We start from the raw sequence: 14,683 nt of genomic DNA, 5'->3' as shown, positions 1-14,683 counted from the left end.
GGGTTTAGGAGAAGGATTTTGGGGGTCTGGGGGTCGTTTTGGGGGATTTGGGGGATCCTGGGGGTTCCTGAGGATTTGGGGTAATTTTGGGGGATCCTGGGGAGGTTTTGGGGGTTTTGAGAGGATTTTGGAGAGGATTTGGGGGTCTCTGGGGGTTGTTTTGGGGGATTTTGGGGGTTTTGGGGGATCCTGGGAGGTTTTGGGGTAATTTTGGGGAGCCCTCGGGGTAATTTTGGGGGGGTTTGAGAGGTTCTGAGGGCATTTGGAGAGGATTTTGGAGTCTGGGGATGGGTTTTGGGGTAATTTTGGGAGGTTTTGGGGTAATTTTGGGAGGTTTTGGGGTAATTTTGGGAGATTTTGGGGTAATTTTGGGAGGTTTTGGGGTAATTTTGGGAGGTTTTGGGGGGTTTTGAGAGGTTCTGAGGGGGTTTTGAGGCTCTGGGGGTTGGTTTTGGGGTAATTTTGGGGTCTTCGGGTGATTTTGGGGTACCCGGGGGGTTTGGTAATTTTGGGGAACCTTGGGGGTTTTTGGGGGGTTTTGAGAGGTTCGGAGAGGATTTTGGGGGATATTTTGGGGGTCTGGGGGTTGTTTTTGGGGTAATTTTGGGGGGTTTTGGGGGTCTTCAGGTGATTTTTGGGGATCCTGGGGAGGTTTTGGGGTGTCTGGAGGTGGTTTCGGTGGATTTTGGGGGGTTTGAGGGATTTGGGGGGAAATTTTGGGATGTCTGGAGGGTTTTGAGGGATCCTGGGGGGATTTGGGGTTTTTTTGGGGAGAATTTGGGGAGTTATGTGTTTATTTGGGGTTTTTTGGGGTGATTTTGGGGGATTTGGGAGTTTTTGGGGTTTTTTTGGGGCGATTTGGGGGATTTTAGGGGATCTGGGAGTTGTTTTTAGGGTTCCTGGGGCAGTTTTTGGGGTCCTGAGGGGATTTTTGGGGATCCTGGAGGGAAATTTGGGGTAATTTTTGGGGTTCCTGGGGAGATTTTTGGGGATTTTGGGGTTTTTTCTTTGGGAGGTTTTGGGGTTTTTTTCTTGGAGGAATTTGGGGGAATTTTTGGGTTTCCTGGGTGGAAATTTGGGGTATTTTTTGGGGTTCCTAAGGGGATTTTTGGGGATCCCTGGAGGGAAATTTGGGGGAATTTTTTGGGTTTTCCTGGGGAGATTTTTGGGGATTTTTGGGATTTTTTCTTGGAGGAATTTGGGGGAATTTTTGGGGCTCCTGGGTGGAAATTTTGGGGTATTTTTTGGGGTCCTAAGGGGATTTTTGGGGGTCCTGGGGAGAAATTTGGGGTAATTTTTGGGGTTTCTTGGGGAGATTTTTGGAGATTTTGGGTTTTTTTTTCCTTGGAGGTATTTGGGGAAATTTTGGGTTTCCTGAAGGGAAATTTGGGAAATTTTTGGGGTTCCTGGTGGGAATTTTGGGATCTTTTGGGGGTTTTTTTTGGGGAGATTTGGGGGGAATTTCGGGGTGGGGGAGGGGCAAACCCAAACCCCTCCCCCCAATTTTCCCATCCCCCATTTCTCCACAGCTGATTGGCTGAGAGCGAAGAGCCTCCCGAGCACCTGAGAGCCCTCCCCCGAAATCTGGGATTTCCCCCAAAATCTGGGATTTCCCCCAAAAGTTGGGATTTCCCAAAAATTTGGGAATTTACCCCAAAATTTGGGATTTTTTCGCCAAAATTTGGGATTTTCCCCCCAGAATTTGGGATTTTCCCCAAAATTTGAGATTTTTCCCACAAAATTTGGGAATTTCCCACGAAAATTTGGGATTCTTTCCCCAAAATTTGGATTTTTTTCCCAAAAATTTAGGACTTTTCCCCCCAAAATTTGGGATTTTTCCCCCAACATTTGAGATTTTTTCCCCCCAAAATTTGAGATTTTTTCCCCCCAAAATTTGAGATTTTTCCCCAACATTTGGGAATTTCCCCCCAAATTTGGGATTTTCCCACAAAATTTGAGATTTTTCCCCCAACATTTGGGAATTTCCCCCAAAATTTGGGAATTTTCCCCTCCAAATCAGCCCCAGGGGGGTTCAGGGTTGGAATTTGGGGGTCCTGAGTTCCCAAATCTCCCCTCCCCCACCCCAAAATCTCACCTCCCCCACCCCCTAAAACTCCCTAAATTTCCCCAAATCTTCCCCAAATCCCCTCAGCCCCTCCCCCACCCCAACCCCATCAATTGTCCATAAATTCCCCCAAATTTTCCCAAATTCACCCAAATCCCCCAAATTCCCTAAATTTTCCCTGAATTCCCCCAAATTCCCCAAATCTTCCCCAAATTCCCCAAAATTTTCTCGATTTTTTACAAATTCCCCGAAATCTTCCCCAAATCTTCCCCCAAATTCCCCAAAATTCCGTAAATTTTCCCCAAATTCCCCAAATTTCCTAAATTTTCCCCAAATTCCGCCAAATCCCCCCACATTCCCCTCCCCCACCCTAAGCCCCCTCCCCACCCCTCCCCCACCCTTAAATCCCCCAAATTTCTTCAAATTCCCCCAAATTCCCCAAATCCCCAAATTCCCCTCTCCCCCACCCCCTCTCACCCCTCCCCCACCCCTAAACCCCCCAAATTTCCCCCACATTCCCCAAATTCCCTCAATCTTCCCCAAATCGTCCCAAATTCCACCAAATTCCCTAAATCTCCCCAAATCCCCCAAATTCCCTAAATTCCCTAAATTCCCCAAATCCCCCTAAATCTCCCTCAAATCTTCCCCAAATTCCCCTAAATCTCCCCAAATCCCCCCTCACCCCTCCCCTCCCCCACCCCCGCCCCACCCCCACCCCGGGCATCCTCACCCCCTGGGGGGGCTCCCCCCCCTCCCCCTCCCCCACCCCGGCCGCAGCCACCACCTCCTCCCTCCCCCCTCCCCCCTCCCCGCACAGCCCCTCCCCCCCCCGGCCCCGCCCCCCCGGGGCGGCGCTGAAGCAGCTGCGGGATGGGGGAGGGGCGGGGGGTGGGGGTGGGGGAGGGGCGCGGTGGTGCGAGCTCGGGGCTCAGGCGCTGCTGACCGCCGTGGGGGCGTTTGCCGCCTTCGGCCTGATGGCCATCGCCATCGGCACCGACTACTGGCTGTACGCTCGGGCCGGCGTGTGCAACGTCACCGCCAACGCCTCGGGGACAGCGGGGACAGCCGCGGGGACGGCCGGCGACAGGAGGGAGCAGGGCGGCCTCACCCACTCGGGGCTCTGGAGGGTCTGCTGCCTCGAAGGTGGGCCGTGGGGACAGCGCTGGGGACAGTTGGGGACATCTTTGGGGACATTGGTGACGTCATTGGGGACATTTGGGGATGTTGGGGACACCATTGGGGACATTAGAGACATTGGTGACACCGTTGGAGACATTGGTGACATCGTTGGGGACATTGGTGACACCATTGGGGACACTGGTGACATCGTTGGGGACATTGGTGACACCATTGGGGACATTTGGGGATGTTGGGGACACCATTGGGGACATTAGAGACATTGGTGACATCGTTGGAGACATTGGTGACATCGTTGGGGACATTGGTGACACCATTGGGGACACTGGTGACATCGTTGGGGACATTGGTGACACCATTGGGGACATTTGGGGATGTTGGGGACACCATTGGGGACATTAGAGACATTGGTGACATTGTTGGGGACACTGGCAGGAGCATCGGTGACACCATTGAGGACATTGGTGACACCGTTGGGGACATTGGTGACACTGTGAGAGACACTCAGGAACATTGGTGACACCATTGGGGACATTAGGGACATTGGTGACACCATTGGGGACATTTGGGGATGTTGGTGACACCATTGGGGACATTAGAGACATTGGTGACACCGTTGGGGACATTGGTGACATCGTTGGGGACATTGGAGACATTGGTGACACCGTTGGGGACATTGGTGACATCATTGGGGACATTGGTGACATCATTGGGGACATTAGAGACGTTGGTGACACCGTTGGGGACATTGGTGACATCGTTGGGGACATTGGTGACACCATTGAGGACATTAGAGACATTGGGGACACTGTGAGAGACACTTGGGAACATTGGTGACACCATTGGGGACATTAGGGACATTGGTGACATTGTTGGGGACGTTGAGAACATCACTGGGGACATTGGTGGAACCTTGGTGACACCACTGAGGACATTAGAGACATCAGGGACACCATTAGGGACATTGGGGACATCACTGGAGATGTTGGTGACATCGTTGGGGACATTGGTGACACTGTGGGAGACACTCGGGAACATTGGTGACACCATTGGGGACATCATTGAGACTGTTGGCGACACTGGCAGGACACTGGTGACACCATTGAGGACATTGATGACATCGCTGGGGACATTAGAGACATTGGTGACATCATTGGGGACATTGGTGACATCATTGGGGACATCATTGAGACTGTTGGCGACACTGGCAGGACATTGGTGACACCATTGGGGACATTGGTGACACCACTGGGGACATTAGGCACATTGGTGACATCGTTGGGGACATTGGGGACGTCATTGGGGACATTAGAGACATTGGTGACACCGTTGGGGACATCATTTAGGACATTGTGGACACCGTTGGTGACACTGGCGGGACATTGGTGACACCACTGAGAACATTAGAGACATTGGTGACACCATTGGGGACATTGGTGACATCACTGGGGACATTGGGGATGTCATTGGGGACATTGGTGACACCATTGGGGACATCATTTGGGACATGGCGGACACCATTAGTGACACTGGCGGGACATCGGTGACATCGTTGAGAACATTGGAGACGTTGGTGACATCATTGGGGACATTAGGGACATCGGTGACATCATTGGGGACATTGGTGACGTTGTTGGGGACATTGGTGACGTTGTTGGGGACATTGGTGAGACTGTTGGCAACACTGGCAGGACATTGGTGACACCGCTGGGGACATCCCTGGGGACATGTCGGACACGGCTGGGGATGTTGATGACATCATGGGGACATTGGGGACATCAGTGACACCACTGGGGACATTGGGGACACCATTGGGACCCAATGTCTGTGATGTCCCCACTGTCCCCAATGTCCCAAATCCCGTCAATGTCCCCAATGTCCCCAATGTCTATGATGTCCCCAATGATGTCCCCAATGATGTCCCCAATGATGTCCCCAAATGTCCCCAATGTCCCCGATGTCCCCAATGATGTCCCCAATGATGTCCCCAAATGTCCCCAATGATGTCCCCAGGGCTGAAGCGCGGTGTCTGCCTGAGGATCAACCATTTCCCAGAGGATCTCGAGTACGACCATGACAGCGCCGAGTACCTGCTGCGTGAGTCACCATGGCAACCGCCCTGTAACCATGGCAACTGCCCTGTCACCATGGCAACCGAGCTGTCATCACCATGGCAACCACAGTGTCATCAACCCCCTGTGTCACCCCTGTGTCACCATGGCGACCACTGTGTCATCACCATGGCAACTGCCCTGTCATCACCATGGCAACCGGAGTGTCACCATGGCGACCGCAGTGTCACCACCCCTCCGTCACCCCGTGTCACCACGGCAACCGCCCTGTCATCATAGCAACCACAGTGTCCCCATGGCCACCGCGCTGTCACCATGGCAACTGCCATGTCACCACGGCGACCGCCGTGTTGTCACCGTGGCAACCGCAGTGTCACCACCCCCCTGTCATCCCCTGTGTCACCGCGGCCACCGCCCTGTCACCATGGCGACCGCCGTGTCACCACCATGGTGACCGCAGTGTCGTCACCATGGCAATTGCCGTGTCACCATGGCAACGGCCCTGTCATCACCCGCCTGTCAACCCTGCGTCACCATGGCAACCGCAGCCACATCCCTGTGTCACCGCGGCAACCCTTGGACAATTATCATGGCATCCCTGTTGTCATGGTGACCGCAGCGTTGTCATCCCTCCCTGTTGTCACCATGGCAACCGCCGTGTTGAGCGCCCTGGGTTGCCGTGGCAACCGAACTTCGCTGCACGTCGCCATGGCAACTCTCCCGGCATCCTCCCGCCAGCGCCGCCGCGGTTGCCATGGCGACGACCTCCTGACCGTCCTGGCAACCGTCCCGGCGATGCTGCGGTTGCCATGGCAACGGCCTGGTGCCCCAGCTGGTTTCCACGGCAACCAGCCAGGCGATGCTGCGGTTGCCATGGCGACGTTCCCAGCATGCTCCTGCTGATGCCTCTGCCGTTGCCATGGCAACGGGCTGCTGGCCAACCTCGTGTTTCCATGGCAACGATCCCAGCGATGCTGCCAACGTTGCTATGGCAACCACACCCAGCTCCCTGATTGGCTCCCGGCCTGAGGGCTCTGATTGGCTGGAGATGAGGGAATCTCCCGCCATTGCTGAATTCTGATTGGTCCCTGAACCCCTGAGCTCTGATTGGCTGGAGATGAGGGATCTCCCTCCATTGCTGGGCTCTGATTGGCTGAGGCTGCCAGCTCCCCCTCCAGAGGTGATTCGTGATTGGTTGGAGTTTCCAGATCCCCTCCATTGCTGCGTTCTGATTGGTCACAATCCCTGCGCTCCCATTGGCTGGAGAGAACAAATCCCTGTCCGCTCCTGGCCTCTGATTGGCCAGAGATAACGGATCCTCCTCCATTGCTGCTTCCTGATTGGTCAGGATGAACTGATCCCCGCCTGTTCCTGCGCTCTGATTGGCTAGGATGTTCCCTACCTGTTCCTGGCCTCTGATTGGTCCCAAATCTCCACCCTCCCTGATTGGCCAGGGTTAACCAATCCCCTTCCCATCCTGCTCCCTGATTGGTCAGAACTTCCAGATCTCCTCCATTGCTGCTCCCTGATTGGCTGCAGTTAACCCCTCCCACCCATTCCCGCTCCCTGATTGGTCGGTATTCATCCCTCCTGCTCATTCCTGCTCCCTGATTGGTCACAATTAACCCCTCCCACCCATTCCTGCTCCCTGATTGGTCAGAACTTCCAGATCTCCATTGCCGCTCCCTGATTGGTCGCAATTAACCCCTCCCACCCGTTCCCGCTCCCTGATTGGTCAGTATCTATCCCTCCTCCTCACTCCCGCTCTCTGATTGGTCGCAATTAACCCCTTCCCACCCACTCCCTGATTGGTTGGTATTCATTCTTCCTGCCCGTTTCTGCTCTCTGATTGGTTAGTGTTAACCCCTCCCACCCACTCCTGCTCTCTCATTGGTCTGTATTCCTCCCTCCCACCCATTCCCACTCTCTGATTGGTCGGTATTAACCCCTCCCTCCCATTCCCGCCCCCTGATTGGCTGTCTGTCGGTAGGCGTGGTCAGAGCCTCGAGCATTTTCCCGATCCTGAGCGCGGCGCTGCTGCTGCTGGGAGGAGTTTGTGTCGCTGCGTCGCGACTGCGCCGAGCCAGAACGGGACTGGTGCTGGGAGCGGGAATCCTCTTCGTGGCTGCCGGTGAGTGAGGGGCAAGAAAATCCCCAAAATCCTGCCCAAAAAACCCCGAAATCCTGCCCGAAATCCTGCCCCAAAATCCCCGGGATCCTCTTCGTGGCTGCCGGTGAGTGGAAAGCCGGAAAAAACCAGAAATCCTGCCCAAAATATCCCAAATTATACCCCAAATCCGTCCCTAAAAATCCCCAAAATCCTGCCCGAAAAACCCCAAAATATCCCAAATTATATCCCAAAAACCCCGGGATCCTGTTCGTGGCTGCTGGTGAGTGGAAAGCCGGAAAATCCCCAAAATCCTGCCCAAAATCCTGCCCAAAAATCCCCGAAATCCTACCCAAAAAACCCTGAAATCCTGCCCAAAATCCTGCCCCAAAATCCCCGGGATTCTCTTTGTGGCTGCTGGTGAGTGGGGGATAAAAATCCCCAAAATCCTGCCCAAAATATCCCAAATTATGCCTCAAATACTGACCCAAAATATCCTGAAATCCTGCATGAATATTCCAAATTATAGCCAAAATCCTGCATGAAATATTCCAAATTATACCCCAAATCCTGGCCCAAAATATCCCAAATTATACCCAAAATCCTGCCCAAAAAACCCCGACATCCTGCCTGAAAAATCCCCAAATCCTGCCCAAAATCCTGCATGAAATATTCCAAATTATACCCCAAATCCGGCCCTAAAAACCCCTGAAATCCTGCCTGAAATCCTGCCCAAAAAACCCCAAAATATCCCAAATTAGTCCCCAAAATCCTGCCAAAAAAACCCCGACATCCTGCCTGAAAAATCCCCAAATCCTGCCCAAAATCCTGCATGAAATATTCCGAATTATAGCCAAAATCCTGCATGAAATATTCCAAATTATACCCCAAATCCTGCCCCAAAATATCCCAAATTATAGCCAAAATCCTGCCCCAAAAATCCCAGATTATACCCCAAAAACCCTGGGATTCTGTTCGTGGCTGCCGGTGAGTGGAAAGCCGGAAAAAACCCCAAAATTCTGACCCAAAATCCTGCCCAGAAATCCCCAAAATCCTGCCCTAAATCCTGCTCTAAAAACCCCCGAAATCCTGCCTGAAATCCTGCCCTAAAAACCCCAAAATATCCCAAATTATACCCCAAAATCCTGCCCAAAAAACCCCGACATCCTGCCTGAAAAATCCCCAAATCCTGCCCAAAATCCTGCATGAAATATTCCAAATTATACCCCAAATCCTGGCCCAAAATATCCCAAATTATACCCCAAATCCGGCCCTAAAAATCCCCAAAATCCTGCCCGAAAAACCCCAAAATATCCCAAATTATACCCCAAAATCCTGTTCTAAAAACCCCGAAATCCTGCATGAAATATCCCCAAATTATACTCCAAATCCTGCCCAAAATCCTGCATGAAATATTCCAAATTATACCCCAAATCCTGACCCAAAATATCCTAAATTATACCCAAAATCCTGCCCAAAAATCCCAAAAATCCTGCCCAAAAAATCCCAAATTATACCCGAGATCCTGCCCGAAATCCTGCCCTAAAAACCCCAAAATATCCCAAATTATAGCCCAAAATCCTGCCCAAAAAACCCCAAAATCCTGCCCAAAAAACCCCGAAATCCTGCTTGAAAAATCCCCAAATCCTGCCCAAAATCCTGCATGAAATATTCCGAATTATAGCCAAAATCCTGCATGAAATATTCCAAATTATACCCCAAATCCTGGCCCAAAATATCCCAAATTATACCCAAAATCCTGCCCAAAAAATCCCCAAAATCCTGCCCGAAATCCTGCCCGAAAAACCCCAAAATATCCCAAATTATACCCCAAAATCCTGTTCTAAAAACCCCGAAATCCTGTATGAAATATCCCCAAATTATACTCCAAATCCTGCCCAAAATCCTGCCCCAAAACCACCACAATCCTGTCCCAAATCCCCAAAATCCTGCCCAAAAAATCCCAAATTATACCCCAAAATCCTGCCCAAAATCCTGACCCAAAACCCCCCAAATCCTGACCAAAAATACCCCAAATTATACCCCAAATCCACCCTAAAACCTCTCAAATCATCCCCAAAATCCACCCCAAAGACCCCCAAATCCACCCTGAAATCCCAAAATCCATCCCAAACCCCCAAAATTCACCCAAAAACCCCAGATCCACCTCCAAAACCCCAAATCCACCTCCAAAACCCCCCAAATCCACCCCAAAACCCCCAAAACCCATCCCAAATCCACCCCAAACCCCAAAATCCATCCCAAAAAACCCCAAATCCACCCCAGGTTCCCCAAAATCCATCCTGGGATCCCCCAAATCGACCCCAAACACCCCAAAATCCATCCCAAAAACCCCAAATCCCTCCAAATTCCCCCCAAAGTTCCAAACCCCCAAATCCCCCAAACCCCACCAAAAATCCACCCAAATCCACCCCAAACGCCCAAATTGCCCCAAAATCCCCCCAAACCCCCAAATCTACCCCAAAACCCCCAAATTCACCCCGAAATCTCCAAACCACCCCAAAATCCTTCCCCAAAAATCCCAAAATCCACCCCAAAACCCCAAATCCCCCATTTTCCCCCCCAGGCCTGTCGAACATCATCGGCGTCATCGTTTACATCTCGGCCAACGCGGGGGGGGAGGGGTCAGCCGGCAGCTTCCCCTCCCCCCGGCGGGACGGGGGTGGGGGAGGGGCGGGCCGAGCCCCGCCCTACTCCTATGGGTGGAGCTTCTATTTCGGGGGCGTCTCCTTCATCCTGGCCGAGGCCATCGGCGTCCTGGCGGTCAATCTGTACATCGAGCGCCACCGGAAGTCCCCTCCCCCGCCCGCCCCTCCCCCCCCGCCCCGCGCCGCCCCTCCCCCGCCCCCGCCCCAGCCCTCGTTTCCGGCCCCGCCCAGGCCACGCCCGCACCGCCGCCGCTCGCTGGGTCGCGCTCCGAGTCGCCCCTCCCCGCCCCGGGGCAGGGCCACCCCTCCCCACCCCCGCCCGCCGCCCCTCCCGCCCGAGATATCCATGTACACGCTGAGCCGCGAGGCGCCCCTCCCCCACCCCGCCGGGCAGGCCACGCCCAGCGCCCCTCCCCCACCCGGCACCCCCGGGCCGCCCCCTGCCCCTCCCCCAGCCGAGGGGGGGACTGGGACTCTGAACAGGAAAACCACGCCGGTGTAGGGAGACCTGGAATTCCCAAAAATCAGCCTGAAATCAGCCCAAAATCATCCCAAAATCAGACTGAAATCAGCCTGAAATCATCACAACTCACTGGGACTCTGAACAGGAAAACCACCCCGGTGTAGGGAGGGAAAATATCCCAAAAATCAGACTGAAATCAGCCCGAAATCATATCAAAATCATCCCAAAATCATACAGAAATCATCCTTAAATCATCCCAATTCACTGGGACTCTGAACAGGAAAACCACCCCGGTGTAGGGAGACCTGAAATTCCCAAAAATCAGCCCAAAATCAGCCTGAAATCATCACAAAATCATAGTAAAATCATCCTGAAATCATTCCAAAATTCACTGGGACTTTGAACAGGAAAACCACGCCGGTGTAGGGAGAAAAAATCATCCCGAAATCATCCTGAAATCAGCCTGAAATCAGACTGAAATCATATTGAAATCATCCCAATTCACTGGGACTGTGAACAGGAAAAACACGCTGGTTTAGGAAGATCTGAAATTCCCAAAAATCAGCCCAAAATCTGCCTGAAATCATCATAAAATCAGACTAAAATCTTCACAAAATCAGCCCGAAATCAGCCTGAAATCATCTTGAAATCATCACAATTCACTGGGACTTTGAACAGGAAAACCATGCCAGTGTAGGGAGGAAAAATCAGCCTGAAATCAGCCCAAAATCAGCCCAAAATCAGCCTGAAATCATAGCAAAATCATCCTGAAATCATCCTAAAATCAGCCTGAAATCAGCCCGAAATCATCCTGAAATCAGCCCAAAATCAGACTGAAATCTGCCTGAAATCATCCCAAAATCATCCCAAAATCATCCCAATTCACTGAGACTCTGAACAGGAAAACCACCCCGGTGTAGGGACACCTGAAATTCCCTGAAATCAGCCCAAAATCAGCCTGAAATCATCCTAAAATCATAGTAAAATCATCCTGAAATCATCCCAAAATTCACTGGGACTTTGAACAGGAAAACCACGCCGGTGTAGGGAGAAAAAATCATCCCGAAATCATCCTAAAATCATCCTGAAATCAGCCCAAAATCATACAGAAATCATAGCGAAATCATAGCGAAATCATCCCAAATTCACTGGGACTGTGAACAGGAAAACCACGCTGGTTTAGGGAGGAAAAATATCCCAAAATCAGCCCAAAATCAGACTGGAATCATATCAAAATCATCCCAATTCACTGGGACTTTGAATAGGAAAACCACGCTGGTTTAGGGAGACAAAACCATCGCAAAATCAGCCTGAAATCATATCAAAATCAGACTGAAATCATCACAAAATCATAGCAAAATCATACAGAAATCATCACAGTTCACTGGGATTTTGAACAGGAAAACCAAGCTGGTTTAGGGAGACAAAATACCCCAAAATCATCCTGAAATCAGCCCAAAATCAGCCCAAAATCAGACTGAAATCAGTCTGAAATCATCCCAATTCACTGGGATTTTGAACAGGAAAACCACGCTGGTTTAGGGAGACAAAACCATCCCAAAATCAGCCTGAAATCATATCAAAATCAGCCTAAAATAATCACAAAATCAGCCCAAAATCATACAGAAATCATAGCGAAATCAGACTGAAATCATCCCAAAATTCACTGGGACTCTGAACAGGAAAACCACGCTGGTTTAGGGAGGAAAAATACCCCAAAATCATCCTGAAATCATCCAAAAATCAGACTGAAATCAGCCTGAAATCATCCTGAAATCATCCCAATTCACTGGGACTGTGAACAGGAAAATCACGCCAGTTTAGGGAGGGAAAATCATCCCAAAATCATCCTAAAATCATCCCAAAATCAGCCCAAAATCAGACTGAAATCATCACAAAATCATCCCAATTCACTGGGATTTTGAACAGGAAAACCAAGCTGGTTTAGGGAGACAAAATACCCCAAAATCATCCTGAAATCAGCCCAAAATCAGCCCAAAATCAGCCCAAAATCAGCCCAAAATCAGACTGAAATCAGCCTGAAATCATCCCAAAATCATCCTGAAATCATCACAAAATCAGCCTGAAATCATCCCCGAAATCATTCCCAAAAAATCCATGGGGACACCCCAAAAATTCCTCCCAAAATCATCCCAAAATCACCCGAAATCATCCAAAAATCATCTCAAAATCACCCCAAATCACCTGAAATATCCCAAAATCACCCAAAATCATCCAGAAATCATCTCAAGGCACGTTTCCAGTTCATCCCAGTTCATCCCAGTCAATCCCAGTTCCTCTCCCACTTCATCCCAGTGCCTCTCCGGCATTTCCAGTGCCTCCCAGTTGGTCCCAATCCATTCCCAGTTCAATTCCAGTTCAATCCCAGTGCCTCCCAGTTCATTCCCAGTTCATCCCAGTGCCTCCCAGTTGGTCCCAGTTCACTCCCAGTTCCCTTCCCAGTGCCTCCCAGTCCATCCCAGTTCAATCCCAGTGCCTCTGAGTCACTCCCAGTTTGTCCCAGTGCCTCCCAGTTCACTTCCAGTTCATCCCAGTGCCTCCCCGGCATTTCCAGTGCCTCCCAGTTGGTCTCAGTTCCCTTCCCAGTTGAATCCCAATTCATTCCTAGTTCCATCCCAGTCCCTCCCAGTTCATTCCCAGTCCAATCCCAGTGCCTCTGAGTCACTCCCAGTTCATCCCGGTTCACTTCCAGTTCAATCCCAGTCCCTCCCAGTTCACTTCCAGTTCATCCCAGTGCCTCCCCAGCGTTTCCAGTGCCTCCCAGTTGATCCCAGTTTACTCCCAGTTCAATCCCAATTCATTCCCAGTTCCATCCCAGTCCCTCCCAGTTCATTCCTAGTCCATCCCAGTTCACTTCCAGTTCAATACCAGTGCCTCTGAGTTGCTCCCAGTTCAATCCCAGTTCATTCCCAGTGCCTCCCCGGCATTCCCAGTGCCTCCCAGTCCATCCCAGTTCAATCCCAGTTCAATCCCAGTGCCTCTGAGTCGCTCCCAGTTCATCCCAGTTCATCCCAGTTCATTCTCAGTTCATCCCAGTGCCTCCCTGGCCTTTCCAGTGCCTCCCAGTTGGTCCCAGTTCACTCCCAGTTCATCCCAGTGCCTCTGAGTCGCTCCCAGTTCAATCCCAGTTCACTCCCAGTGCCTCCCAGTTGGTCCCACTTCGTTCCCAGTTATCCCAGTTCATCCCAGTGCCTCCCAGGCGTTTCCAGTGCCTCCCAGTTCATCCCAGTTCAATCCCAGTGCCTCCCAGTTGCTCCCAATTCATTCCCAGTTCAATCCCAGTTCAATCCCAGTCCCTCCCAGTTCATCCCAGTTCAATCCCAGTCCATCCCAGTTCAATACCAGTGCCTCTGAATCGCTCCCAGTTCAATCCCAGTCCATCCCAATCCATTCCCAGTCCCTCCCAGTCCCTCCCAGTTCAATCCCAGTGCCTCCCCGGCGTTTCCAGTGCCTCCCAGTTGCTCCCAATCCATTCCCAGTTCAATCCCAGTCCATCCCAATCCATTCCCAGTCCCTCCCAGTTCATTCCCAGTCCATCCCACTCCATTCCCAGTCCATCCCAGTCCATCCCAGTTCAATCCCAGTTCAGCCGGGCAGTGGGGGGGGGCTGGGATCACAGGGAGCCCCCCAAGCCACGCCCCCTTTGTACAGCCCCGCCCCTTCCCAAGCCACGCCCCCTTTGTACAGCCCCACCCCTCAGGCCACACCCACTGTCCCTCTCTGGCCACGCCCCTCAGTGGCAACGCCCCTTTGTTAGGCCACGCCCACCCGCTCGTGGCCACGCCCATTTGTTAGGCCACGCCCACCCACTCGTGGCCACGCCCCTTTGTTAGGCCACGCCCACCCACTCGTGGCCACGCCCCTTTGTTAGGCCACGCCCCCTCCGCATGTGGATTTTTATGGAATTTTCGCTCTTTCCAATAAAAACGAAGTGAGAAAAAGCGGGAATTCGGGGGGGGGGAGGGGATTGGGGACATTTGGGGACATTGAGGGGATTTGGGACATTGAGGGGATTTGGGACATTTGGGACATTTTGGGACATTTGGGGACATTGAGGGGATTTGAGGACATTTGGGGATATTTCGGGACATTGGGGACATTGTGGACAAATTAGGGACATTGGGGACATTTGGGACATTGAGGGGATTT

At 51.8% G+C, this 14,683-nt stretch overlaps 1 protein-coding gene and 1 long non-coding RNA gene across 5 annotated transcripts; both read left to right on the top strand.

The window, feature by feature from the left end:
• Nucleotides 1-2,763: 2,763 nt before the first annotated feature.
• CACNG8 (calcium voltage-gated channel auxiliary subunit gamma 8) lies at nucleotides 2,764-10,315 on the top strand (the record flags this gene model as incomplete). The annotated part of the gene is made up of 4 exons (XM_085045376.1): nucleotides 2,764-3,208; nucleotides 5,216-5,299; nucleotides 7,265-7,405; nucleotides 9,969-10,315. Coding segments are annotated over 4 exons (1,017 nt in total), but the record flags the coding sequence as incomplete, so codon positions are not given.
• A 48-nt stretch (nucleotides 10,316-10,363) lies between these two features.
• On the top strand, nucleotides 10,364-14,476 carry LOC146422870 (uncharacterized). Of its 4 annotated transcripts, XR_014847807.1 has the most exons (6): nucleotides 10,364-10,872; nucleotides 11,643-11,892; nucleotides 12,753-12,796; nucleotides 13,437-13,518; nucleotides 13,652-13,878; nucleotides 14,119-14,476. It is a non-coding gene; the product is annotated as an uncharacterized LOC146422870 (long non-coding RNA). The 4 variants fall into 4 exon arrangements; XR_014847808.1 differs by lacking the exons at nucleotides 10,364-10,872; nucleotides 11,643-11,892; nucleotides 12,753-12,796; nucleotides 13,437-13,518 and adding exons at nucleotides 12,815-12,975; nucleotides 13,069-13,097 and having other exon boundaries at nucleotides 13,663-13,878; XR_014847806.1 differs by lacking the exons at nucleotides 10,364-10,872; nucleotides 11,643-11,892; nucleotides 12,753-12,796; nucleotides 13,437-13,518 and adding exons at nucleotides 12,815-12,975; nucleotides 13,069-13,107.
• The last annotated feature ends 207 nt before the right edge of the window (nucleotides 14,477-14,683 follow it).

This window comes from Lichenostomus cassidix, unplaced genomic scaffold, assembly GCF_008360975.1.
Source record: "Lichenostomus cassidix isolate B80296 unplaced genomic scaffold, HeHo_3.0 HiC_scaffold_38, whole genome shotgun sequence".
In the NCBI taxonomy this organism is placed as follows: Eukaryota; Metazoa; Chordata; class Aves; order Passeriformes; family Meliphagidae; genus Lichenostomus; species Lichenostomus cassidix.
This window is presented reverse-complemented; position numbering and strand designations above follow the sequence as displayed.